Source organism: Bos indicus x Bos taurus, chromosome 12 (assembly GCF_003369695.1).
Source record: "Bos indicus x Bos taurus breed Angus x Brahman F1 hybrid chromosome 12, Bos_hybrid_MaternalHap_v2.0, whole genome shotgun sequence".
Lineage (NCBI taxonomy): Eukaryota > Metazoa > Chordata > Mammalia > Artiodactyla > Bovidae > Bos > Bos indicus x Bos taurus.
This window is the reverse complement of record NC_040087.1, coordinates 32,084,589-32,112,037: the sequence shown is the minus strand read 5'-3', so window position 1 is coordinate 32,112,037 and position 27,449 is coordinate 32,084,589. Positions and strand designations below refer to the sequence as shown.

Sequence of the window (27,449 nt, the reverse complement as noted above, 5' to 3'; positions counted from 1 at the left end):
GTCAAAATTTATGAGTTATGTGTTTAATATTCACATGTCTAATTCTGTTTTAGGCAAGCTACCTATAGTTGCACACATGTCTAATTCTGTTTTAGGCAAGCTACCTATAGTTGCTAAGTACAGGCTGTCAATCATTGTCTTCATTATGCCTTTTCAATTATGTAAACTTTACATTTAAATGAGCAAGTTAAGTCCCACTTTCAAACAGAACTAAACAAACCAAAGATTTTTCTGGACAATTACTTCTCATTAATCACCTGGCAGGAGGCCTTCCCCACCAAGAAACTACTGACTGAGGGGCTGAGACAGGCACTCTCCAAAGTGGCAGGATGCACACACTGCACAAACACTTCTGTGCACCTTCTCCAGGAGTGCACAGCCCTCATTAAAGTCTCACCAGCTTGTAATGACTTATCCTTGGAGGGTGGATGAATTCAGAACCATGAGCAGGCGCCTCACCTTATGCGAGCTGGGTCTATTGTAAGGCAGCGTCTGTGTGTGGTGCTGGCTGCTGCTCTGAGTTCCTGCCTCTCGGACGGTGCTTCCAGGCTGGGGTTTCCCTGGTCTGGCAATTGTTAAACTCACCCTCTCCCCGCTGGCCTGGAGGAAATACAGACACAGCCACCAGTCATTACCAATGTTTCTCATTTCGCAGAGCACAGGTACTTCCCATCACTACACCAGCGCCTTGCCTGGGGTGGCTGCAAGTGCCTGGTGGCAGGAGGAAGGGAGCTGGTCTTGTGAGCTTGTGGTTCAAGGTGTCTGCCGCAAAAATACACACACAGCTCTTGGACAGACCCCCCCCAGAACCCCCTCCCCAACAACCCAGGCAGAGCAGTCCACCTCCCCAAGGAGGTGTTCTTCCTCCCCAGGACTTCTTGAAGGGTAACTCTCTTTTAAAATGAAAACAAAACATGCAAGTCTGTCAACAGGAGATGACTGAGTCAATCAGCTGGTGAAGATCAGGACATAGTTCTACACTTACTTTCATAGTTAGGATGTTCACAACATACTGCAGACACAAAGCTGCGAATTCAGAACTCTGTGGACATATACACTCAGGAGTTTGTAAGGATGTTCTCCAAACAATGTTGACATTGCTTGCAGTGTTTCGTGCAAAGTCAATTTTAACATATTTTCAATATTTTATCTTCGGTATTTTATTTCCACTTTAGACACAGAATCTATGTTATTTTTACAATCCTCAATAAGATGATTGGAAGTGAAAGTTGCTCAGTTGTGGCTGACTCTTTGTGACCACACCAACTGTAGCCTGCCAGGCTCCTCTGCCCATGGAATTCTCCAGGGGATCTTGCCAACCCAGGGATCTAACCCATTCATTTTTCTCAAAAAGAAACTTAAATTGAGCAACTTGAGTTTTCTATGCCTTGGGGAAAAAAATCACAACACAAATTATGATGTAACTATTTAAATTATAAAAATCCAAATAAATGTATTACTGATGAAAAACTTTAAGTGTGTTTTCTACCTGTGTAACTATATTTTCCACATTTTGGTTAGAAATTTAGAACACTGCCTGAGACACAGTCAATCTATATTGCTCTCTTCCTGGCTATCTTACTGAACTGACTTCTCACTTCAAAAAGCATATCCAACTCACTCATTTCCTTTAACAAATTTCCAAACTGGGTTAACTACCCCCCCACACACAAGATAAACTGTTCTTAGCAGGGCAGCAGCTGATGCGACCCACAGGTATAGCCCCTGGTGCCCTGAGTGCTGCCTCTGATGTGAGGGAATGTCAAGGCATTCGATTTCTTTAAGCTTGACGTCTATGAAACAAGACCAATGCCTGAACCTCCTGTCAGTGCAGTATGGCTGTGACCATGTTTCCTGAAGGCTACATTTAACCAAAAAGTGAAAAAAAAAAAAAAAAAAAAAGGGAGTAGGTTAAAGAGGAAGTGAAACTTTCTCTTAGTCTTAAAACCTCACTGTTATTTAATTCTATGTACATACACATATTTCATGACTATCAACCTACCTTAATTTCAGATATTCAATTAACGGACGCTTGGTTTCCACTGCAATATGTGTTGTGCCTGCTTAAAAAAACCCATTTTGCTTTACCTTCCTGTAAGGCTGTGGGAAGCCCCCCATCTCCCCACTCCCCCTTAGATGCCATGGCATCCTAGAACCTAAAGATCGTCTCTGGTTTTTAACTCATCTGTTTTGATGCTGTTAATGAAAACACATTTCTTTTCTCTAATAATGACAACCTACTTCCAGAAAATATTATATTTAAAAAAAAAAGACACTATAGAGATACTCTGAAGAGTAAGTTACCTTCCCCTATTTTTATGGACTGAGAAGTGCAGGGGAGTGGAGACACCAGGTGAGTCGCACCCTCGGTGACTACAGCCCCTGGGGTCTTGCTGCTCCCACAAGTCCACATGTGAAGTGTGGACACCACCACCGGCCACCTGACACCAAAGGGCCTTTAGAAACAGCCCACCTAGAAGGTCACGGGGGTGCAGATCAGCTGGGAAGAGGCAGGACTAGCGTGGATTAGACAGTGTGGAAGAATTTAGGTGGCCCGGCTGGATGGTGAGGCGACGTCGCACCACCCCAGACCGATCGATGTTACCTGCTGGTGAGAACGCGCACTGAACTCCAAGGGGAGACTAGGCAAGCTCAGTGGGCACGGGCAGGGCTCACCTGGATGATCTGGGCAGCCAGCTCAGGCGTCCCGTGCTTCAGGTCGTGGCCATTGATAGCTAGCACCCGGTCGTTGCTGCTCAGCCGGCCGTCCTGGGCCGCCAGCCCGCCTTCCAACAGGTCAAGGATGAAGACGCCCGGTTCGTCGGTTCTGCGCACGAGTTTGATGCCTAGCTGCTCAGCAGAGTCCCGCTTGTGCAGCACCACTGGGAAGACCTCCTCCCGGGGCGAGCCGCCCTCGGGGTGGCCGTGCGCACGGCTTCCGAAGCGCCTCTCTCGAAGCACGGTGAGCTGCAGAGTGCTGCAGGGCTGCGACAGCACGGCCCGGGCATAGTTGTGTGACACACTGCTGATGTTGTAGTTGTTGACCTGGAAAGAAAGCATTAGGACAACTCTCATTTTGCCAAGTTGTGGAAATGTGCAACATTTCCAAAGGAGACCAACCTTGTGAAAAACATATACAGTCATTATTTACAAAGAACGCTTTACAAAGACATTCTAAAAGACAGACTTCCTAAAATTAACTTAAAATGAAGAGCAGTATATAGAGATTGGTAGTTCAGATCACAGCCTTTAATGATAGCTGGATAACCTGTGGTGGATTTCAGAGCTTGTTTGAGTGTCTCATGTGTAAAATGTGTTTACCACTATCCACTCCACCGAGTCAGGATGAGCCTAACTAGTCAACATCAGGTATGGCAAGGGGTGATGAAAGACTAGCTCTAGTGGAACAGAAACGGAAGGTCTACTGGATTACAAGTTTGCTTGATCAAATGAAATCCACTTAAGTTAGAGAAAATAAACTTAAGGAAACTGACGCATTCCAAATGTATCTCATTTCAGATGAGTGACTTTTACTTTAAAGCAGATAATCATAATTTCACTCTAATTCTTTGGCTCACAAGTGTAATGTATCTAACAAACATAAGCATAATTTAGTACTCACAGAACACTTATTAAACTTTGTAACTCTGAAATAAGTACAGTGACTGATCCTTGGACATGTAACATCACTAAGAAAATACACTCAGCTCCAGTTGTTTACCCAATGGGAGGAGATTAGCTCTTGTATTTTTCACAGTGAGAGCTGTTCCCAACCCAATGCAACAGTGAGGGGGATAAGGCTCTGGCTGAGGTAGGTGTGATCACCTGAACTCCTTACATTTTTTTCATGTTAATCTACATGAAGCGAGGCCTCCCCACTTCCTGTTAATCTAGGGTTGATAGTTCTGAACACTATTACCTTGAAATGTTGTTTATTTTGGCCTGTTGATGTCTTTAAAACTTCAAATTCATAGGTATCATACACAAACTTGCTGTTCTCTCAAATCTGAGCCTTTTGTGCATTTGGTAGCTACCCAAGCCCTCAATAAGAACACTTTATAACACGGGATCAAGTACATAATTAAAGCAGTGTCTAAAAAGACTAGTCGGCCATGGATCCATGAATCAAAAACCATTCTTTCTGTCTATTCAGCTAAGAGCGACCTAGCTCTCAGCTCATATTTGTCTTTCTTGCATTCAGATATCACATGACTCTGGCCAAAACCCAGTCGTAGCCATGCGAAAGCATACAGCCTCTTAACTAGCCATGAGCAGTAGGTGTGGAATATCCCACAAGAGAAAAAAGTTTTCCCTCATGAATGTGTGGTTGCTGGAAAAATGCAGAGAAAGAAGAGACCAAATAAATTATTGTTTCTAGGCTTTGTAAAAGCAGTGCCAGAAGAGTAAACTCGACCATTTTGGTTAAATGTGCTTTGTACCAGTGTAATCAACACATGGGGCTTCCCTGGTGGCTCAGACAGTAAAGACTCTGCCTGTAGTACAAGAGACCCGGGTTTGATCCCTGGGTCGGGAAGATCCCCTGGAGAAGGTAATGGCAACCCATTCCAGTATTCTTTCTGGAGAACCCCATGGACAGAGGAGCCAGGCGGGCTATAGTCCATGGAATCACAAAGAGTCGGACATAACTGAGCGACTCACACTTTCACTTCACTTTCAATCAACACACAGCTGTGGTTATTTTCCTTTAAAACTGAACATGCCTCAATCATTGATGATAACTCCAACTGAGAACACTCATTCTTCATAATGCTCTTAAAAGTTGTATTATCTTTAATTGTGACACTGATGTAATTTATACCGGCAGTATTTTTTTTCTTCCAACTGCTCAAAAGGCTGCATCACAAAAGGCCCTGAAGGTATATGGGTCTCCTAGTCAAAGAGCCTATTTAGCAGAAGAAGGTGTGTGTTTAATGTGGGAAAACCAAAGCCACACCTGTTACTGCAAATAGTTTGCTAAAATAAAAGCACAGGCTTGGAGCTCTTTGCTCTATAAATATACCATCTTCACAACTCTCGGGTATTTTCAAATTGGGCTCCCTGTATTATTTATGTAGCTCATACAAAGATAGAGATAACCAGATAGTAACAAATTCCAAGAAGCCTCCTTTCCCGGTATTCACTTCTGCTGCTGCTGCTGCTAAGTCGCTTCAGTTGTGTCCGACTCTGCGACCCCATGGACTACAGCCTACCAGGCTCCTCCGTCCATGGGATTTTCCAGGCAAGAGTACTGGAGTGGGTTGCCATTTCACTTCTGAGTGACCATTAATACTCCACATGTGGGTGAGGGGTGTGGCTTTACTTACTGATTCCAGCACAAACAGTCAAGAGGCCAAGCAGAAGTCTGGGCCCACAGTAGCAGAGATCCTTTTGAATTCATTAATCAGGTTATGTGTTCATATTTTGTTACCAGTTTGAATCATTAAACTGGATTTCAGATGACTATTACTAGAATTATTAGTATTATGCCTCCATAAATAACAGTGCCTTGGAATTTCTATAGTGTAAATGTATATAGCTTTGAGTTAATTTTCAAAAAATATAGTCAATAATTTCAGATAACTGTAATGTTGAGTTATAAGGATTCAGTTATATTACTTAACACAATTCTCTAAAACAGAGGAGTAAAAAGTCTACTGCCCAACTATATTAGCTAACAAAGCCTAAAAAACTATTTAACCTCAGTTGTACTCAAACAATGCAAATGAAAACAAAGTATTTATTTTTTACCTTTAAAATTTAGAAAAAGAGTACCTAATGCTAGTATATCACTATTGGCAAAAAAGAAAACAGAAAAACCCATGTACACTAACAGAATGGCTGGCAGTTGGAGAAAATGGGACCAAAAAAGACAATATATGAGCTGCAGAAAAGGGCAGCTGGGCTCTTTTCTTTTCCTGAACCGCCCGCATGTCAGGATGTGGGGGCAGCCCGCGGACCCAGCCTCGGGGCTGGGAGTACAGGTGAGGTACCCACAGGTTTTGCCAGCCTTGTACTGCTAGAGACTAATGTCATAAGGTGAGAGCAATCACAGCTGTGCAGTGAAGCGTGCGCTTACTGGTAAACACTGCACAGTCAAGAAGCTGAGTTTACATAAGCAGGACTGTGACGCTTCCTGTACCCTATTTCTTCTTAGTATTTCTAAACAAAACCCTGCTGGAAAGTTCCGTCTGTATCAGCCGTGCTAAGAGTTTGGGGTCCAAGTGTTACAGTGGGGATAACATACCTGAGGGGCAGCATACACCTAGGGGTGAGGAAATTCCTAGAGGTTCCAGGTTTACTTCAATAAAGGAGGTGGTTATGCCTGGCAGGATGTTAGAGCCACATCCACTCCATCAGGGTGGCTGCGGTCACACAGAAAAGACAAGTCCACTTACACAGTGCACTGTCCTGATGTGCCAAGTGATGAATGGAGCAATGAAGATGGTCAGTGGCTCACATAAGGAGAGGGGAGAAGGGCTAAGCAAAACTGGAAGGACGAAGGTGGACAGCCAGCACCAGGCTGGAACTTTATCCCACACAGAAGCCTCACCTCCCTCTCTCCTTAGCCTTAAGGCTAAGAAAACACCACCTGTCCCGAGCCAGCTCTTGGGAAAGGGGAGAAATTGCAAACAAATTCTGACACACTTTGCATATAAAAATAGCAAAACTCACTTACATACAACGCAGGTCCCACAGTACCACAATGTTGTTCTAATCTCATGAGTAAGAACGAGAAAGCGCCAAGGTGACAGAGGAATTAAAACGAGTACCTGAAGAATCTGGTCCCCGGCAAGGAGGCGTCCGTCTTTGGCGATCACCCCATCGCGGTAGACTTCCTGGATGACAATGTTAATCAGTGGCGTTTCGTTGCCACCCACAATACTAATTCCTAGCCGAATAAAAGGATTAGACCGGTGGATTTCGATGGTGGTGATTTCACCTTCTGGTAAGCTAAGTGGTTGTGGTGTGGCTGCCGAGTTAAAAGTGAGAGAAAAATAGATGGAAAGAGAAACATTTTATATCTTGATTATCTTCAGGCAAAGAAGTCATATTACATTAACAGCTATGCAATACCACTGGATAAGAAAACAGAATGACAAACAATATCTGTGTGCTAAGATTATCTGAACATTTCTTCTCCTAAAGGTGATCAGTAAATTATTGCAACCAGCTACATACCAGATCATGAGGGGTGACACAGAGATCTGAAAGTTGTATTAAGAGAGCATCACCTCATCCTAACTGATGAGACAGTCTGGAGGGTGGTACGTGTGAAAGTCACTCACTTGTGTCTGACTCTTTGTGACCCCATGGACTGTATAGTCCATGGAATTCTCAAGGCCAGAATACTGGAGTGGGTTGCCTTTCCCTTCTCCAGGGAATCTTCCCAACCCAGGGATTGAACCCAGGTCTTCCGCATTGCAGGTGGATTCTTTACCAGCTAAGCCACAAGGGAAGCCCAAGAATATTGGAGTGGGTAGCCTATCCCTTCTCCAGCAGATCTTCCTGACCCAGGAACTGAACTGGGGTATCCTGCATTGCAGGCAGATTCTTTACCAACTGAGCTATGAAGGAAGCCCCTGGAGGGTGGAACAAATGTCAACAGTGCACAGCAGTATAAAGAAAAGACAGTTCTCGTATGTGGTCACCACAGGGTGAGAGGGAAGTCACACAGGCCCTGAGAAAGGGAGCATCTTAAAAAGGGATTATGGCTGTGGCAGGCAAAATCTGAATTTGTATGAACTTCTTCAAGAAAAGTATATTTAACAGTAATTTAAGTATTTAAAAGTAAATACCCAGGGCCAACCACCAAGCTATGCCCAGGAGCCACGACTATAGGCTTTCCTAGCGGGCGGGAGTCGAGGGGACCACCAGAGCATCGCAGCAGTCAGAGGAGTGGCCTCGGCGTCAGAGACACACCCTGTCCTTCTCTGGCCGCACATGCTGACCGAGCAGTCTCTCCAGATTCTCCCTGATACAACCTCCTCACGGCACTGACACAGGTTTTGGGTCAGTTAGTGGATGGAGAGGGTCTGGCACGGAGCCTGACACAAGAGGCACTTAACTGGGGTCATTATTTTTGTTGCTCTTGTTATTGTTGTTTTCTTAGTTAAGAAGTGACAAGCAAACGTTTGAACACAAACACAATAAGACGCAGTTTAACAACCAGTGAATCTTGGACTGAATATAAGAGGGAGTGGAAAGGTCCCCTTTCTCGGGCTAAGTTCCACATCCTGCTTCCAAGCTGCAAGCTGTTAGAACTGTACCCCTAAAAGGGTGACTTCTGTGGTATGTGAACCATATCTCAAAGTTAATTGTTTAAAGAGGAAAACAACACATGTGGGAGGGCAGCGGGGAGAGGTGGGAAGGAAGGAAGGAACGCCTGATTTGAGACAAGGTGGAGAACAGAGGCGGGGGCGGCACGTACTGTCCCCAGCTGGGCTCTCTTCAAAGGCGGGGTTGTCCAGGCCGGGCTCCTCCGTCCAGGAGGGAAGGGATGCCGATGTCAGGGTCCGCCCTGAGCAGTCTGTTTCGGGTGATAAAGCAGCTGGAAGGTCTGTGACAGTGGTTCCATTTTCATTCTTGATCTCCATCTGAGTCTTACTAGTTTTTCGTTTCTCTAGGGCAGCTCTCCGATGAGAAGCTCCAGGACATCTAGAAAGACAACAGCGGGTGGTTTCCAGCCGGTGTGAAAGGGAAAAAAAAAATGACTAATAGTTTGTACCCCAACTAAACAACAGCAAAGGCTTCTATGCAAAAAGCACCTAGAAGTACCCTCAAGCAGTACATAATTCTGATCTTAATTTACACAGAAACTAAGTTCTTACCACTCCATGCAGCAAATTTAAAACAAGGCATCTGCACAAACAAGGGTTTGGTATATCTCAAAGAATACTTCAGTAAGAAGCTGTGTTTAGAATATATTAGTACCAGAAATACATACACAGTATACAGCACTACAGTAATCTCTGCCCTGTGAGGGCTGTCCTGAGGCTCCAGTTAATCCCCCTTTTCACAGGGTAGATGGCTGAACCGCAGTAGTAGGAACGAGCACCTTTCTCCACATGCCACCGGTGCCCTGCCTCAGACCCTGAGCACTGCTGGCCTCTCTGCTCTTGCAGCTAACACTGCATCTCACCCGCTAGGAGCAGAGATCCACATGAAGCTTCACCAGCTGCGGGAAGCTCAGCCAAGGCTCAGACTACCTACTATGACAGACACGGAAGCAGGTGAAAACATACCTCCTGGTTTGTAAAAGCAAAGCTGCAACAGAGGAATTACAGGTACGCTATGAAACTTAAAGAAGGTATTTCTAAGTTCTGGGGAAACTTCCATAAGTACCAAGAAATAAGAACTGTTACTTGGCTTGTTTTGACTTATTTAGGCAAACAAAGGGGGCAAGATACATGCTTGTTTAAACATTTAAAGAAAGTCTTATACACGCTGGAAATGCTGCAAGGTGCCAGCTCTTTTCCACATGACACCTCGACAAGACACAGGATGAATAATGAATGCCGTCTGAGGAGTGAGCAGGAGGAGTCAGGCATCTGTGAAGGAGAGGGCCAGGCACACACCCCCAGACCCTGACATAATTCCACAGACCCCATCGACTCTCCTACTGGGGGAAGAAGTTTAGAAAAGGTGGGGCAGGGTAGACGACAGTCTTGTGTTCAGGATTGCAGTCCTTCATTCAATGACAGCATTCTTAAAAAATCTACAATTTCAAACAAATTAAGTATAGAATTAAATTCAATTAAAGTATAGAATTCAATTAAAATTAGAAGCTATTCTCTAAGGATATGAGTAATACACGGAGAAGGCAATGGCACCCCACTCCAGTACTCCTGCCTGGAAAATCCCATGGACGGAGGAGCCTGGTAGGCTGCAGTCCATGGGGTCGCTAGGAGTCGGACACAACTGAGTGACTTCACTTTTACTTTTCACTTTCGTGCGTTGGAGAAGGAAATGGGAACCCACTCCAGTGTTCTTGCCTGGAGAATCCCAGGGACGGGGGAGCCTGGTGGGCTGCCGTCTATGGGGTCGCACAGAGTCGGACACGACAGAAGCGACTTAGCAGCAGCAGCAGCATGAGTAATACAATTTCCCACATGAACCGAAGATTTATTTTAGGTCCTGGATTTAAGGTCTTGAGAAGGTCATTATTCAGTCTCTCTATTCGGCACTCTCTCCTGACTTGCTTTCCCTTCACCTTGCTTATAAGGGGCACAGTGGACGTTCTGCACTGCACTGCGAGGCAGCGCTCCACGGAGTGTTTCTGTAAGGGCCTGGCGAATATTTTTGAAAATTATATCACTGAAAAGATTACTTCTGTCGAGAAGTAATTAGAATTTAAAATACTTATAACTAAGATAGGTAAAGATTTAGTTCTCAAAATATATATCATACACAAATATCTACACAGACTAGAAAAAAGGACTAGGAACAGGAATTGAAGAGGAAATACAAACAATATGAACACCTGGGAATTAGCCTAACAAATGACTAAAAAAATCCTACAAAGTAAATAATCATAAAGGCTAAGAAATAGTTATTAAATACAGAAAAACAAGTTTAAAAAGCAAAACAAATTTGCTAGAGAGGTAAAGAAACGGGTCTATATAAGTTCCCAGTAGGAGAGCAAATTGGTAACAGGAATTAAAGACATTAAACATGATGCCATACAAACATACAAAAGAATAAGCCTGCCTAGCATCAGAAGAAAGTTAGAGAGGGAACCTTTGGGAACACCCATGTTTAAATACGATGAACCAGCTGAGCAGATGGAGATAGAACAACCACACAAGAGCAGCAACAAAGAAAAAGCAGCCAACTGTGTCAATGCCATGTAGGGGCAAATAAGATAAGGGCCACAGCACTGGTTTGATCTGGAAATGAGAAGGTCATGGTGACCTTAGAGAGAACACTTTCAGTGAGGAGGGCAGACGCACAGACCAAACACATGCAGCTCTGTTAACAAAATACATGCATTCCACAAAATCTGCACAGAGCTTAGGGGAAAGAGGGCTGGGGCAGACCATGCAAAACCAGGGTGTCTGGGGATGGGGATGGTGCTAGTGGGTACAGGGCTTCTTTCTGGGGTGTTGGCACGTTCTAAAAATTAGACTGTGATGATGGTTACATAGTTCTGTGAATATATTAAAAACCACTGAATTGTACACTTCAAAAATAGCTGAAGTTTATGGTAGATGAAATATATCTCAATAAAACTAATTTTTAAACAAAAATTAGGGAGCGAATAGACCAGAGCAAAGCTGACACAGGTGGCCAGAGTCAGTGTCCCTCCCATCTGTAAACATTTGGACCTGAAAGAGAAAGGAAGACACCAGCACGTGTTGAGTGTCTAAGCTGTGCCTGCTGCTGTGTAGACGTTATGGACAGGATTCACTGAATCCTCACAAGCGCTCTATTATCCCCATTTTACAAATGGGAAACCTGAACTAAGCCAAAACCACAGAGCTATCAAATTACAGAGTCAAAACCCAAACTCAGATCTGACTTCAAACATGCCTGCTCTTTATAGTGAATCATACCCAGTTCATTCTTACGGAGTCCCATCTCTGTGCCTTAAGAAAACATAAATTGCATTCCTTTCACAAACTTCTACCTAGAAACACAGTCATAGAATGTTAGAGTAAGAAAGGCCTTGGTAACACAAAACTCACAAGCAACAACAAAACCTCTGCTTTTCAAATGGTGCATTTAACAGTAACAACATAAACCGCAACTGGCACCAGGAGGCAGGTAACTGAGTACACTAGGAGGCTAGTGTGGACGCTATTGCACGTGATTAAAAACAGCAGGAAACAAGTGCACACTGACCCAAGTTACATGCCCTGAACAAGATGGGGGTAGGTGTGCACTCGATGCGGGTGGAAGGGGAACCCTGAGACAGTGGGGGGCCCTCACCACGGGCGCTGGACGCAATGTGACCGGCCACAGGCCGGGCACTTGTCCCTCCCCAGGGAGGGCCCTCTACATGCAGGTGTGTCTTTAAAATTTTCCTAAATAACTCCCAAAGGCTCTTGCAGCAGCCAGAGCAAACTGAGGGACTTCTTTCCTACTGAAGGTTGTAATTTCACCCCCCTATTCTGGCTCTCCTTATGGAGGAAAATCGCATATGAACTAGCTTGATTTATGGCATAGTGGCACCATTCCCTGATATACGATGACTCACTTCAGGAGATGCAGAGTGTAGCAGAACACACTGTATTATTAGTAGCAGTGTTAGTGGCGGTGGGGCCGGCAGAAGGGGGCGGTGGGGGAGTGGCAGCGGCAGGAACAGCAGACGTAAGATACAATAGCTCATGATTAAGTGCCAGCACAATGCCGGGCACTTAATGAAGCTCAATGAATATGAGCATCTTAGAACCAATAAAAATGATAAAAATAGTTACGGATTATAGCATGCAAAAATCAATTTAAATGGCATTAGTAAAATTGTTAGATTGGGGTATCCGAAAAGCCTCTCCTCCATAAAGCCATGCGAACACTGGGAAAAATTGTTCAGTACCAACTATTACTGAACTCTGGAAATAAGCCAGGGTTCAGTAGCAATCTGGAATGCATTTATTTAAGAAAAATGACAGTTTCAGCAGAAGGTACATGTGAGCTAAATTTTTGTGTACCAGTGAAATCAAGTCCATACTAATCTGAACTGGACTGTTGAAGTTAATATGTTAATTGTAATCCCTTAGGCAACCACTAAGAAAACAATTCAAAAAACAGGTATGAACAGAAACGACAAAGGAATTAAAATGGCATTCTTGGAAATATTATTTAACAAGAACAGGGGAAGAAGTAGATGAACCTTTAAAGAAACTGAAAAGAAATGATATATATAAACAAATAAAATAAAAAATATATAAATTCTATCTTGTTGGTAATTACATCAAATATAAATAAATTAAACACTCCAATCAAAAACCAGTAATTGGCAGGATGGATTAAAAAGAAACAGGATCCAACTATATACTGTCTACAAGAGACACATTTCAAAGATACAAATAGGTTTAAATCAGGAGAGAAAAATATATACAAGCAAACAACATCAAGAGTTGAATGGGTATACTAATTTCAGACAACGGAGACTTTAAGACAAAAATACTTTCTAGTGACAAAGAACATTCTACAATAATGAAAAGGGTTTGATTTTTCACAAAACTATAACAATTATAAACAAACACAATAGCAGACCCTCAAAGTATTTACATGAAGTTCAAAATGACAGAATTAGAGGAAAAAAATAATAGTTTTTAAAAAAAAGAAAAAAAAAAAGCCTAGGATGTCTCCATTCCACTTTCAATAATGAATAGAATAATTAGACATAAGGAAAAGAAGAGAGACTTTTAACAATATTATATATCAACTAGACCTAAGATAAATCTATAGAACACTCCACCCATCAACAGTAGAGCACACCTTGTGTACAAATGGAATATTTTCCAAGACAGACTGTGTGCTAGGCCACTAAAAACAAAAAGCCTCAATAAAATTTAAAGTATTAAATCATACACATGTTCTCCAATGACAATTCAAATTGGATCAAAGACCCAAATGTAAGAGCTAAAAGCGTAAAAGTCCTAGAAGAAAACAGGCGCAAAGCTTCATTACCTGAGATTAGGCAGTGGTTTTTTTAGCTATGACACCAGAACTACAAGCAAAGAAAGAAAAGATAAAATGGACTTCATAAAAATTAAACTTGTTTGTCCTTCAAAGGGCACAGGAAAATGAAAAGGCAACTGACAGAATAAGAGAAAATACTTGCAAACCACATATTTAATAAGGGTCAGAATACACAGAGACTGTTTAAAACTTACAAAAAGACAATCACTTTTAAAATGGACTAGTGACGTTAAGCATTTATTCATGAGCTTATGGGCCATTTACATATCTTCTCTGGAGAAATATCTACCTAAATCCTTTGACCATTTAAAATTGTATTGAGTTTTTGTTCAGTTGTAAGAACTCTTTATATATTCTGGATACTAGACCCTTACTGGATACGATTTACAAATATATATCTGTTTTTTACATCATGTTGGACAAAAAAATGCTGGTGAGCATGTGCTAGACACAAACTTCTCTCTAAGTTACAAACTGAATTTAAAAGAGCAATCTTCTCTCAGCGTACCCTGACCCTTAAAGGCTCAAAACCATGTTAACTTAACTAGAGAAGCTCTCAGCACAGAAAGACTTCTTTGAAGTTTTTCTCTGTATTGTACGTTCTTTTAGAATACTGTTAAACTCAAGTTCTAAGAGGAAAAGAAAAAATGGTTCTGAATTTTGCCATAAACTAGGGCACAAATGATCAATTTAAAAAAAAGTATCACTTCAATTACCATAAGCTTTAAATGTTAAATTGCTGAGGATAAGGCAGGATGGGGTTGAGAGGGGAAGAGGAATCCTCACAGTTGATGTTGCTTGGCAGAACTTCATAAGGCAATTACTAAAATGTTACATGCGTCATACAGTATATGTAATATTTCTTGAGGGCTTTAGTTCTCCCTTCAAAGATGAGCACTTTTCCATGTCTTCTAAAATTTTTCATTGCTTTCCTAATATATAATCAGTTAATAACTAGTAATTTTATTTAAAAATACAGTCATCTTTCACAAATGTTTTACTCTTAGCCCTAGGACAAAATGTCAGCTGTTCTCAAACTGAAGCAGATTTCTTAAGAGTAGAATTTTGTTCAAATAGGGAAGGTAATTTTGCACTCAAAACTACCAGATTTAACAAACTATTTCTGCTAATAAAATTATCATAATTCTGTGTCTCATGACATCACCCTCATTGCTAGTTTGTGCTGGTTTTACATGACTGCACATTTTTTGTTCTCTCCCCACAAAGGGAAGTTTATGCCTCAAATCTGGGGGGTCTTATGACTGACAGCATAAGGGATGCTATGTGACTTGAAGGCTAGACCATACAAGGCCATGCAGCTTCTCCAAATTTATTGGAACCCATGTGAGAACTTAACGTAGCTGGAGGCCACTGTGCTGGAGAGGCACCTGGAGGCTCTCCTGTGGACGAGTCCTGCCTGAGCCCATGCCTCCTGTGACCTCCATCAATGTGCCAGACACGTGAATGAAGCTTCTGTCCTGGATGTAAACACTCCAATGCCAATGGCTGCAGTCCTGGGCTTTCAGTTCTCAGCTGTGACCCAGAGTGGACAGAGCAGAGACAAGCCAGTCCTGCTACGCCCTGAGTCCCTGGGACTCACCGAATCGATGAGTGGAATATGTTTCCATGCGCTCACTGTTTTTATCTGGTTATATTTGCAGTGGTTGGTTTCTCACCAATACTGACATTTAACATTTGTGAGGTCAGTCAGGCAATAGGTAAGTGAAATCAGGGTCTTCCCTGGTGGCTCAACAGTAAACAATCTGCCTGCCAATGCAAGAGATACTGGTTTGATCCCTGGGTCGGGAAGATCTCTGGAGAAGGAAATGACAACCCACTCCAGTATTCTTGCTTGGGAAATCCCATAGACAGAGGAGCTTGGTGGACATGGGGTTGCAAGAGTCAGATATGACTTAGCAACCAAACAATAGATAACCAGAACACAGATTAACAACTTAACTGAACAAACGTTAGTTCTAATTTTGATAATCAGCAGTCACTCTTAGCTCTTTACATCAAGCAAGTCACCTCACCTTTTTAAATCATTCACCTTTTTCAGTGTTATCTTTCAAAACACAAGCCTAACACATTTTGGAAATGATTAAATTAGTAGCTCAAATATTAAGAAGCACGCTTGGAAAATGGAACTTTCAACTGGACATAACTGCTTAGCTTTTATCAACCTATAAGTGAAGGGACAGTTTGCAGTTCCCAAGTTTTTACATCATCAACATAACAGTTTGACAGAAAAAATTCATGATACTTCAACTACATATTAAATTCTTGTATGCATTTTAAGTAAACATTGCTACAATAATTGTGTAATTTTTATCTTACTGCTATCAAAATAATTAACTGAGACTCTGTTCAGTTCCTCTAATATCCCAAAACTGATGTTCATAAGAGCCAGAAAAGAAACATTTCTTAAAAAGAATACTTCTACTGAGAGAAAACGGAAAAGCCTAAAATCTTCAACCTCAGCCACAACCAGGCCTGAACCAGACAGCAGACTCAAAAGTCTGGGTCAGTTTCCAGGAAGCCTCTGTTACCGTGTTCAGATTCTATGCCTGCTGGTGATCAAAGGAAAACACCACATGCATTTTCAAAAGTGTACACATTTATCCCACTCTTAGTTCAGTGGAGCTTAAGTTTAAGCAATTCCTTTGTAAATCTTCTCATTCTTTCTCATAAATGTAAATTATTTCTAATCAGTATACTCATTGTATAACACTGATATTTAGGATCAGAATGAACACATATTCACATATATATCAAATGTTTACTACCACACAGCAGAGAATGGGATTCACTCTGCGTAAGGCCAGCATGGTATGGCAGAACAGTAAGCAGGAACAATGAAGTTTAAGTCTAACCATGCTTTTACCTATCTCCAACTCTCTGTGACTCAGTTTCCTGATTTGTAAAGTGAGGGGATGAGCTTAGATTCAACTCTATGATTTCAAGTGTGAGTACAGTGACAAGCTGTTCTATACCAGACTTATACTATATTATTTCTAAATCCAGTATCTTACATTAAGCCTTGTTATTCACAGTTACTGCAGATTTACACTGCACAAGTGGTTTAACTATGAAATGTAGACATCAATACATTTATTTTGGTCATTTTATATGATTATATCTAAGAAAAGGTAAGTTTTAACCCTTCCCAAAGTGTATAAACAATGTTAAAGAACAAGTCTTTTATTAAAGTCAAATGATAAAAACTCACTAAACATTCAGCTGAACAGATTACTTCACCCTTTAAAAAGCCTTTGTTAGTAGAACAAAAACCCCTACTAAAATGTTTCCAACCTCTAGTTCTTGTTCAGTCTAGTTCCTGAACATAGAATTTTATAAGATTTTAAAGAATGAAATCATGGATACAGGCAGACCTCATTTTACTGCACGTCCTTTACTGTGCTTCAAAGATACTCCATGTTTTACAAATTGTGGCAGTCCTGTGTGTCATGAGATGATGGCTTTCTTTCCTAGCAGTAAAGGATTTTCAATCAAGGTGGGTACATTTTTACCTAATGCTGTTGAACCCTTCCTAGAGCACAGCACAGTGTAAACATAACTTCTTTGATAAGCACTCGGAAACCAGAAAGTTCCTGTGACCTGTGGTGTTATGCTCCCTGATGTTCGCTTTATAGTGGTGGTCCGGAACCCAACCCGCAACATCTCTGAGGTGTGCCTGTGCCCATTTCCATGTTGTAGCAATGTTGTCATTTTTAACAGCTGCATAGTATCCCGATGCACTGATGGACCACTGTTAAGTAATTAGCTTGACCCCAATTTATTGAACTCTGCACAAGGTTGCAATGAACATCTTTATATACAACGTTCCCTCCTTTTGGATTATGTCCTTAGGATGAAATGCTAGGTAAGATGATACTGACAGTTCCAGTTTTGAAATAAACTGTGAAACTGCCTTGCATATCCTGCTACCCATGTGAATATAACAACTTCATATTATACCACCAAAAACACTGATAGGGGGACTTCCCTGGTGGGGGCCTGGGTTTGATCCTTGGTCAGGGAACTAGATCCCACATGCCGCAACTAAGACTTGCAATGGATACAACATGGCCACAACTAAGGTCCCACACAGCAGAATAAATAAGTAAATATTATTTTTAAAAAAATACTGATAGGTATAAAATGGTACTTTCTGTCTAGGTTTTATATTCATGTTTCTGATTTCTGTCTGCTTGCGCAGCCTTTCCACAAAGCCTAGAGCCACGCTCTCCCTTTCTCTTGCTCACCTGTTCTTAAGATGGCCTTCCAGGTCACAGCGCTGCATCACATCATGGCACACTGAAGAAAATGGACATGAAATCAACAATTTGTCCAGGAGTTTATGAACCAGAATGCTAGACTTCTTACACGACTTAAAGTGGAGTTTCTTCCGGTCCAGCGGACAGAAATCCTTCTCCTGTAGGAAGTTTCTGAGGCACTTGCAGCAGAAGGTATGTCCACAGGGAGTGTCCAGCGGCTGCAGCAGAGGCTGAAGGCAGATATGGCAGACCAGGTCGTCATCCACTTCATCCTGGTAATTGTACAGGTGGTTTTCCCGCGTCCAGTGCTGCTGGCCACATTCGAAACACAAAGGGTTGAAGGAGGAGGACGAGGTCTGTTCCACAGACCCCATCTCGTCACTTGTGGTTCCCATTGTGAATCAACTGCAGCAGTTTCTGTATCTTCATATGCTGGACTTCCACCAAAGGTTTGGTTTCCTTTACAAGTCAGTGATGCTGTCCTTTAAAACCCAGGCCTGGTTTTCTAAACTAGACAAAGCAAAATAACCAAAAAAGTAATTAATATCAATCAACATAGGTTAAAAGAATCAACATAATATTAGCAGTTAACATTTTAATAAAAATTTTACTAAAAACTTTTTAGTAAAAAATTAAAATTTAGGTCATGTAATAAATTAGCCATTAAAACATTAAAAAAAATTAAATTAACTAGTTTGCTTGTTGGCTAAGAAGAATGACTTACCATGCCAAGTTATTGGTAAGAAAAGAATTCAGGATTAAAAGCAGAGAAGTCATATTTATATATGGTGTAATATAGGAATCACATGTTCTACTAACTGAAATCACTCAAGACTTCACTGTTTAATGGTAGTTTTAATGCCAATTAATCTCTACAGTATGCTAACAGTGCAAATTGAGGTATATTATATGTAACATGTTTGCATTTGCTATCCCAGTCATGGCGCCCTGCTTCTGATGGATTTTTACACATTTACGGTGCCATCCCAAAGATGGTGTCTTTGGAAGGATAAGTCAGTATCTGTGAAAAAATGACCTTTGCTCTACATTGTTTAGGAAAAAATGGATTTCAAAGAACCTATGTATGATTATAATATTCTCCCTCTAATACAGATTTTGTCTGTATTGGTAGATATGGCATATATGAATGACATCTTGGCAAACTCCAATATATGCCATTAGGAGAAAAAAACCTGCTATAATTCAATTACAGAGATAAGCCATGTTATAAATGTCAAGGCTTACTCAGCGCAGGGTGTGTGTGTGTGTGTGTGGGTGTGTGTGTGTACATGTTATGTGTCTCCTCTGAGACTGCAGCCCACTCCAGTGCAGGGCCAGCAGGGAAGGTTCCATACCTCTTGCTACTGCAGGACCAGGGGTTAAAAGTTCACCTCCAAAGGCAGCAGCTATGTTAACTCTGAATATTTACAGACCCTGGTAGGAGCCAAACACTGAACAGGGAGAGAGGTGATGTAGGGAGAGGATGGTTAAGAAAGCTCAGTGTGAAAACTAAAGGCACTAAAACTCCTATGAAAGTTGTGCACAGGACACTGTGCGAACACAGAGAAAGTGGAGAAGAACTGGTATCTAACTCAGTTTGGTTTTGTGGCTGCTGGGCGGTGGCAGGAATCAGTGGCCAGAGGAGAAAATGGACAAGGGCAGCTCGACTAAGTCACACGTGAACTGGCACAGCAATTTGGGCACGTGAGCAGGTGAAATGGTGAAGACAAGAAAGGAACTCAGGGTAGGGCGGTCCTGAAACCTGGGGTCCGGTACCAGATGAGAAAGAGCAGACAGCATGTTAATGCTGCTGGCATTTGTCTCTGTGATAATTCTCCCCTGATCATCCATATATATGTATATATTAATATATATATATATATATATATATGCCCAGAAGATGATGCAAATCACCTAAGCTTTTGCATATGATAAGTTTGCAGAAGAAAGCCTGGCTTGCTGCCTGACTATGCTATTGTATTTCTTTGTGGAGTATTTATCAGAAAAACAATATTAACATTTTAAGAGATTTAACAAGAACTGCCATGAACTATGAGGTGGTGGAACAAGATTCAGTTGGCATAGCTGATTCAGATCAACTGTGTTTTCAAAAGCAATTTAATAAAATAATAATAGTAGCTTGTGACCTTAAACAACCAGGACAGCATTAAGATAGCAAACACTTCTCATATTCTGTAACTCATGGGCCTTACTCTGAGCACCATAACTTTTGTCAGTACGAGGTATGTGAGATTGTGGAGAGAAACAAAATTTATCTCCGGCAAACAGACTACTTCAGTGTAGGCATTTTAACACAGGATGTCCACAGACTCTTGTTTCCTACTCAAATAGCAAGAAAATCCATATATCCCTTGCTCTTCTTGGTTTGTGATAGCATTAACGCTCATTTTTTCTCAAGAAAATATACTGCAATTCTGACCTCCCACATAATGACTAAGGAAGCATTTCTCTTAAGGCACTTATATTTTAGTTATTTGCTAAATCTCTAAATAACTTTTAGTTCTTTATTTTTATTTTATCACAAAACCTTTTCATGAGGAAAAATAACACGCTCCCATTTAAAATTCCAAATAACAATTGCATCGTCACAGCCAGCCCAGAAATGTCTCCACGGTACCATGACACGAATGTTAATTGAAAATGTATCAGGGGTAAATCACTAACATGCTCATGTAAGTATGGATTAGAGAGTGTCAAGACCATAGACCCTAGAAAGTTAAGAGTACATATACCCTGGAGCCAGTCTGCAAGGTGTTCAAACCCTTGTTCAGTCACTTACCAGCCCTGTGGCCTGACTGGACTTCTCTGTGGCTGTTTCCTGCTCACAAGTAAAATGAGGTGAGTGACGGTGCCGATCTCAGAGGGGTGATACACAGAACAAACAGGCACGTAATACGTGCTGTTCAGATATGAGCTCTCACTACTATTATCAAAGATAAAGGAATAAACGTTCAGACAGATTTTATGATTGGCTCAAAGCCACACAACTTACAGTTACTTAGTAAGAGAGAAGGAAAATAAATCCAGTTCCTTCTTGTTTCAAAATAACCCAATAGTAATTGGCTACCACCGGTGGCTCAGTGGTAAAGAATCTGCCTGCAATGCAGGAGGAGTGGGTTCAATCCCTGGGTGGGAAGATTCCCTGGAAGAGGAAATGGCTGTCCACTCCAGTCTTCTTGCCTGGAGAATCTCATGGACAGAGGAGCCTGGTGGGCTACAGTCCATAGCATTGCGAAGAGACGGACACAAGTTAGTGACTGAACAACATTAAGTAATTACATGAAAGAAGAAAGGTATCTCATGAAAGTCTTAGTGTATGAATTTTGTGAAGACCAGGGAGCCTGAGCCTGCTTTTCCAACCCCCAGCCCAACTCCTCTCCTTACAGCCCAGGACTTAATTCTACTTTGGGAGCAAGTCCATGATAATGGCTCTTACAGCATTTCACACCGTCATCCCTCACTAACTGTGAGCTCCTCATGACCTGGGCCTCCCATAGCAGTGAACCTCCGTAAATGTGGAGTGACCAACTGAGTAACAAAATGTTTGCTCACTCCTGCTAGTTACGTGGCATAAATACACTTATACATACAGAAGCATACGCCCATGTTTAATTTTGATTTCAGATATTCTATGAGCAGAATCTGAAATATTAAAATACAAGTTAAATACTAGTTTTAAATACTCTCCAAAACATAAAGACAAAATGTTGCAAAATGTGTATCTTCACAAGCTACATTATTTGTATCTAGTATTCCAGGAACACAGTATACAGATTAGTCAGTTCAGTTGCTCAGTCGTGTCCAACTCTTTGTGACCCCATGAACCACAGCACGCCAGGCCTCCCTGTCTATCACCAACTCCCAGAATTCACCCAAACTCATGTCTATCGAGTCGGTGATCCCATCCAGCCATCTCATCCTCTGTCATTCCCTTCTCCTCCTGCCCCCAATCCCTCCCAGCATCAGAGTCTTTTCCAATGAGTCAACTCTTCGCATGAGGTGGCCAAAGTATTGGAGTCTCAGCTTCAGCATCAGTCCTTCCAATGAATACCCAGGACTGATCTCCTTTAGGATGGACTGGTTAGATCTCCTTGCAGTCCAAAGGACTCTCAAAAGTCTTCTCCAACACCACACTTCAAAAGCATCAATTCTTCAGTGCTCAGCTTTCTTTATAGTCCAACTCTCACTTCCATACATGACCACTGGAAAAACCATAGCCTTGACTAGACGGACCTTTGTTGGCAAAGTAATGTCTCTGCTTTTCAATATGCTATCTAGGTTGGTCATAACTTTCCTTCCAAGGAGTAAGCATCTTTTAATTTCATGGCTGCAATCACCATCTGCAGTGATTTTGGAGCCCCCCAAAATAAAGTCTGACACTGTTTCCACATCTATTTGCCATGAAGTGATGGGACCAGATGCCATGATCTTCGTTTTCTGAATGTTGAACTTTAAGCCAACTTTTTCACTCTCCTCTTTCACTTTCATCAAGAGGCTCTTTAGTTCTTCTCCATTTTCTGCCATAAGGGTGGTGTCATCTGCATATCTGAGGTTATTGATAATTTCTCCCAGCAATCTTGATTCCAGTTTGTGCTTCTTCCAGCCCAGTGTTTCTCATGATGTATTCTGCATATAAGTTAAATAAGCAGGGTGACAATATACAGCCTTGACATACTCCTTTTCCTATTTGGAACCAGTCTGTTGTTTCATGTCCAGTTCTAACTATTGCTTCCTGACCTGCATAAAGGTTCTCAAGAGGCAGGTCAGGTGGTCTGGTATTCCCGTCTCTTTCAGAATTTTCCACAGTTTATTGTGATCCACATAGTCAAAGGCTTTGGCATAGTCAATAAAGCAGAAATAGATGTTTTTCTGGAATTCTCTTGCTTTTTTGATGATCCAGCAGATGTTGGCAATTTGATCCATGAACAGTATCAAAAGGCAAAAAGATAGGACACTGAAAGATGAACTCCCCAGGTCAGTAGGTGCCCAATATGCTACTGGGGATCAGTGCAGAAATAACTCCAGAAAGAATGAAAGGATGGAGCCAGAGCAAAAACAACACACAGCTACAGATGTGACTGGTGATAGAAGCAAGGTCTGATGCTGTAAAGAGCAATATTGCATAGGAACCTGGAATGTTAGGTCAATGAATCAAGGCAAATTGGAAGTGGTGAAACAGGAGATGGCAAGAGTGAATATCGACATTCTAGGAATCAGCAAACTAATGGACTGGTATGGGTGAATTTAACTCAGATGACCATTATATCTACTACTGTGGGCAGGAATCCCTTAGAAGAAATGGAGTAGCCATCATAGTCAACAAAAGAGTCCGGAATGCAGTACTTGGATGCAATCTCAAAAACGACAGAATGATCTCTGTTCATTTCCAAGGCAAACTATTCAATATCACGGTAATCCAAGTCTATGCCCCAACCAGTAATGCTGAAGAAGTTGAAGTTGAACGGTTCTATGAAGACCTACAAGACCTTTTAGAACTAACACCCAAAAAAGATGTTCTTTTCATTACAGGGGACTGGAATGCAAAAGTAGGGAGTCAAGAAACACCTGGAGTAACAGGCAAATTTGGCCTTGGAGTACGGAATGAAGCAGGGCAAAAGCTAATAGTGTTTTGCCAAGAGAACGCACTGGTCATAGCAAACACCCTCTTCCAACAACACAAGAGAAGAATCTACACATGGACATCACCAGATGGACAACACTGAAATCAGACTGATTATATTCTCTGAAGTAAACAGATGGATGCTATTAAACTGGCTGGGAATATTACAACACATTTAAATAGCACTGGAGAGGGAGTTATAAGACTGTTTACCACCTAACTCCAGTCACTATTAATATGCTTGCTCTTCCTGGTTTATGAGACAAGACTATCCTGGTACATCTTAGAAACTCAGATGGAGGGTAGTTTTCAGTTAATCTGCACACTCTCAAACTATGTTATTCAGATAATTTCTCTTACTGTTACTTTTCATTTAGGCTCAAAGGGTCCTCATTGGCCCTAACCTGGAAGATCCAGCCCAGGATAAAAGATGATAAGGTAAGAGTTAGCACCAAAGTATGGCTGGGGTGGGTGGGGGTGGGGGGTGGGACAGGACACAACACGTCACCGGTTCCTCTGACATAGCTGAGAAAACCTCTCCTCTCTCTTTAAGTCTCAGCTCTGCCTCTACCTCCTGTCAGATCCCATCAGGCTCCTTCCTGCTCTCAGGACCACGGCCTGCCCTCCTGTTCCTGCTGCTCTGTACACATGCCTTCCTTTTAGCAGTTACTACCTTTGCATGCTTGTTTATCTGTCTTTGGGCTTCCCTGGTGACTCAGATGGTAAAGAATCTGCCTGCAATGCAGGAGACCAGAGTCAGGAAGATCCCCTGGAGGAAGAAATGGCAACCCACTCCAGTATTCTTGCCTGGAAAAATCCCATGGACAGAGGAGCCTGGCGGGCTGTTACAGTCCATGGGGTCGCAAATGGTTGGACACGACTGAGCGATTAACACTTTCATACTTTTAGCTGTCTTCTCACCTCTTGGAGGGTAAAGACAGTATCTGCTTTCTCTCTTGTATTCCCACATGTCAGCACATACTATGCAATAAAAAAACTGAGACTGAGCCTGAAGTACAGTCCTGAGATGTATTATATAACTATGTAAATATATGAGAAAATCTTGTATTAACCTGTGGTCCTGCAAGTGGTCAACATACTGGACCCTGCACTATGACCATAAACACACTAGGAATAAGGTATTACTTCCTTTAATCTTCAAAAGTCTGATGAAAATTTGCCTCTTTTTTTTTTGGCTTGATGATATCAATACCACAAAATTTTCTTGTATTGTCTATGTTACATATCAGCTCACACAGCTACCTTTGTATAAAGCCGCAGTTGTCAACCTTTCACACCTAAGGATCCCTTTATCCACCCTGGACAAGTCTGGCTATTTCCAAAAAAACTCCAAAACTACCATGCAATCCAGCAACTGTACTCCTGGGCATTTATCTCAAAGAAATGAAAACTTACGTTCGCACAAATACGGGTTCAGCCTTATCTGTAATAGACCCAATTCAGAAACAACCCAGGTGTTCTTCAACAGGTGACACGCCACATGACACGGCTCAGCAGTAAAGAATGAACTACTGACGTGCACACCAGTCTGGATGGACCTTAGAGAGTTATGCGGGGTGAGGAAGCTGATATGAGAAGGCTGCATACTCTATTATTCCATGTATATAACATTCTTGAAATGACAATGCAACTAAGTTAATTAAAATGTTTATGTTTATTCATTTGTTAATAAAACAATAAAGCTCACTTTTACACATTAACATTTTTATGAAAAATAACTTTTTTTCAAAATTGAAGAACACAGTGAGGGGAGGCCCTGTTTATGAAGCATGTGTTTTGCAGATCTGGAGTCTTGTCTGTTTCTTTCAATCTGCTGTGAGCTCACCTGTCAAGTTTCCTCTGGAAACTCTACTGGACCCTCGTGAGAGACAGAGTGAAAAGGGAAGGATACATCTTAGCGTTCCTGGGAAAACAGTTTTGGCCTTGTAGACCCGCTGAACACAGGGTGTCCTGGGTCACACGTGGACATGTGGCACAGAGTACTGAAGGGTTCTGACACCCTCTTCCATAAGAAGAGGTCCCAGTCAGCAACCAACACAACTTTTTAAAAAGACAAAAACCGAAAAAGGCAAGATGTGGAGGTGAGCGCATGCTGGAGAAGTCTGCCTGTCCTAGAATGGAACTCTCTCCCCAGAGCCTTCTACCCTAAAGATGTGTGTCTGGATATTTCTCTGTACATACGGAGTACTTAGCATATTCTATGAGACCCTAACAGAAAGTCTATTCTTCAATTAATTAAAATTTATTTCCTACTGCAAGACATGAGGAAAAACCCAAATACCAGTTTCCAACAACTCCACATCTATAATTTATAATTCTCTCATTGTCGACATAAAAGTGTGATTCAGCACACTCAGTGATATGCCTCCTTTTTCCTTTTTATGAAGTAGAAATGCCTGAAAAACCATTTTAAAATTCTTAAGATGCTACTTGTAGTTAGATGTACCCTATTTAGTAAGCTAGAAAATTAATAAGCTAAGAAAAAAATGCTGGAGGCTATGAAACTTAGGCTCTGAATTCCATGCCAGCTGGGTAATTAGGTCACTACACAATTCATTTTCATTCACCACATGTTTATCCAGAGTCTACTAGATGCTGGAATTACAGAGAGATTCTGGTATCTTGGCTTCTTGTCTGTGTACTACCAGCTATGTTTAAAGAGTAACTGACCATACACATACACACACACATGGAGTTTAAATCTTGCTCATCATTCTCATGATTTTATATCTTTTTATACACAATAAAATACTTACTGATATGTTGTATTTATCTTCTGGTCCTGACAACTGTTATTGTTCTTTGATAACTTTAATAGTCTCCTAAGTATTTTATAAAAAGGAGGTTAAATTGTGGCTGCCAAAGACTTTGCAAATTTCAAACATCCTTCTGCCTTTAGTTCTTCTAATTTTGAACCATTAAGCTATGAAAACTTTTCTAATGCAAAAACCAAACCGATTACCTACACAATTCCTGTAGGCTCAGAGAGTTATACTTCTAAAAATTATACTAAATGATGTTAGAGTAATTTTAAAACAGAATTGATATAAAACTATTTCAAAAAGGAAACACACCATATGGAACACTAAACATTTCCAAACAGGTAAGACACACTCCCACAACACGTGATGGCTTCGCAGCAGAGCTCAGCACAGCACCAGCTGACAGAGATGGTTGCCTAACATCTTACAGACGTCACAAATTCAGGAGAGTTGCACACTACAGAAACGGTGGGGGTATGAGGGGAAGCAGTTTGCATAGGTTTAGCTTTATTGCATGTGATGTTTACCAGCTGGATATAGTTTTATACTTATTTATTATGACATTCAAAATCACTGTGGATGGTGACTACAGTCACCAAATTAAAAGACGCTTGCTCCTAGGATACGACAAACCTAGACAGTACATTAAAGAATAGAGACATCACTTTGCTGATAAAGGTCCATAAAGTCAAAGCTATGGTTTTTCCAGTAATCATGTCTGGATATTAGAGTTAGACCATAAAGAAGGCTGAGCATTGAAGAATTGATGCTTTAAAACTGTGGTGTTGGAGAAGACTCTTTAGAGTCCCTTCAACTGCAAGGAGATCAAACCAGTCAATCCTAAAGAAAATCAACCCTGAATATTCATTGAAAGGACTGATGCTGAAGCTTGAGCTTCAATACTTTGGCCACCTGATGCGAAAAGCTGACTCACTGGAAAAGACTCTGATGCTGGGAAAGACTGAGGGCAGGAAGAGAAGGGGGCAACAGAGGATAAAATGGTTAGACAGCATCACTGACTCAATGGACATGAATCTGAGCAAAGTCCAGGAGGTAGTGAAGGACAGGAAGCCTGGTGTGCTGCAGTCCATGGGGTTGCTAAGA

The 27,449-nt window shown here is 41.6% G+C and overlaps 1 protein-coding gene across 1 annotated transcript in view; it reads right to left on the bottom strand.

Moving 5' to 3' along the window:
- LNX2 (ligand of numb-protein X 2) overlaps positions 1–27,449 on the bottom strand; it is an 89,661-nt gene that overhangs the window by 24,437 nt on the left and 37,775 nt on the right. The window contains exons 2-6 of the mRNA XM_027557527.1: positions 17,910–18,431; positions 8,429–8,655; positions 6,771–6,970; positions 2,677–3,045; positions 460–600 (exon numbers count right to left, since the gene is read on the bottom strand). Coding sequence (XP_027413328.1) covers positions 460–600; positions 2,677–3,045; positions 6,771–6,970; positions 8,429–8,655; positions 17,910–18,316 — 1,344 coding nt within the window. The 5' untranslated portion in view covers positions 18,317–18,431. The remainder of the gene's footprint in view (positions 1–459; positions 601–2,676; positions 3,046–6,770; positions 6,971–8,428; positions 8,656–17,909; positions 18,432–27,449) is intronic.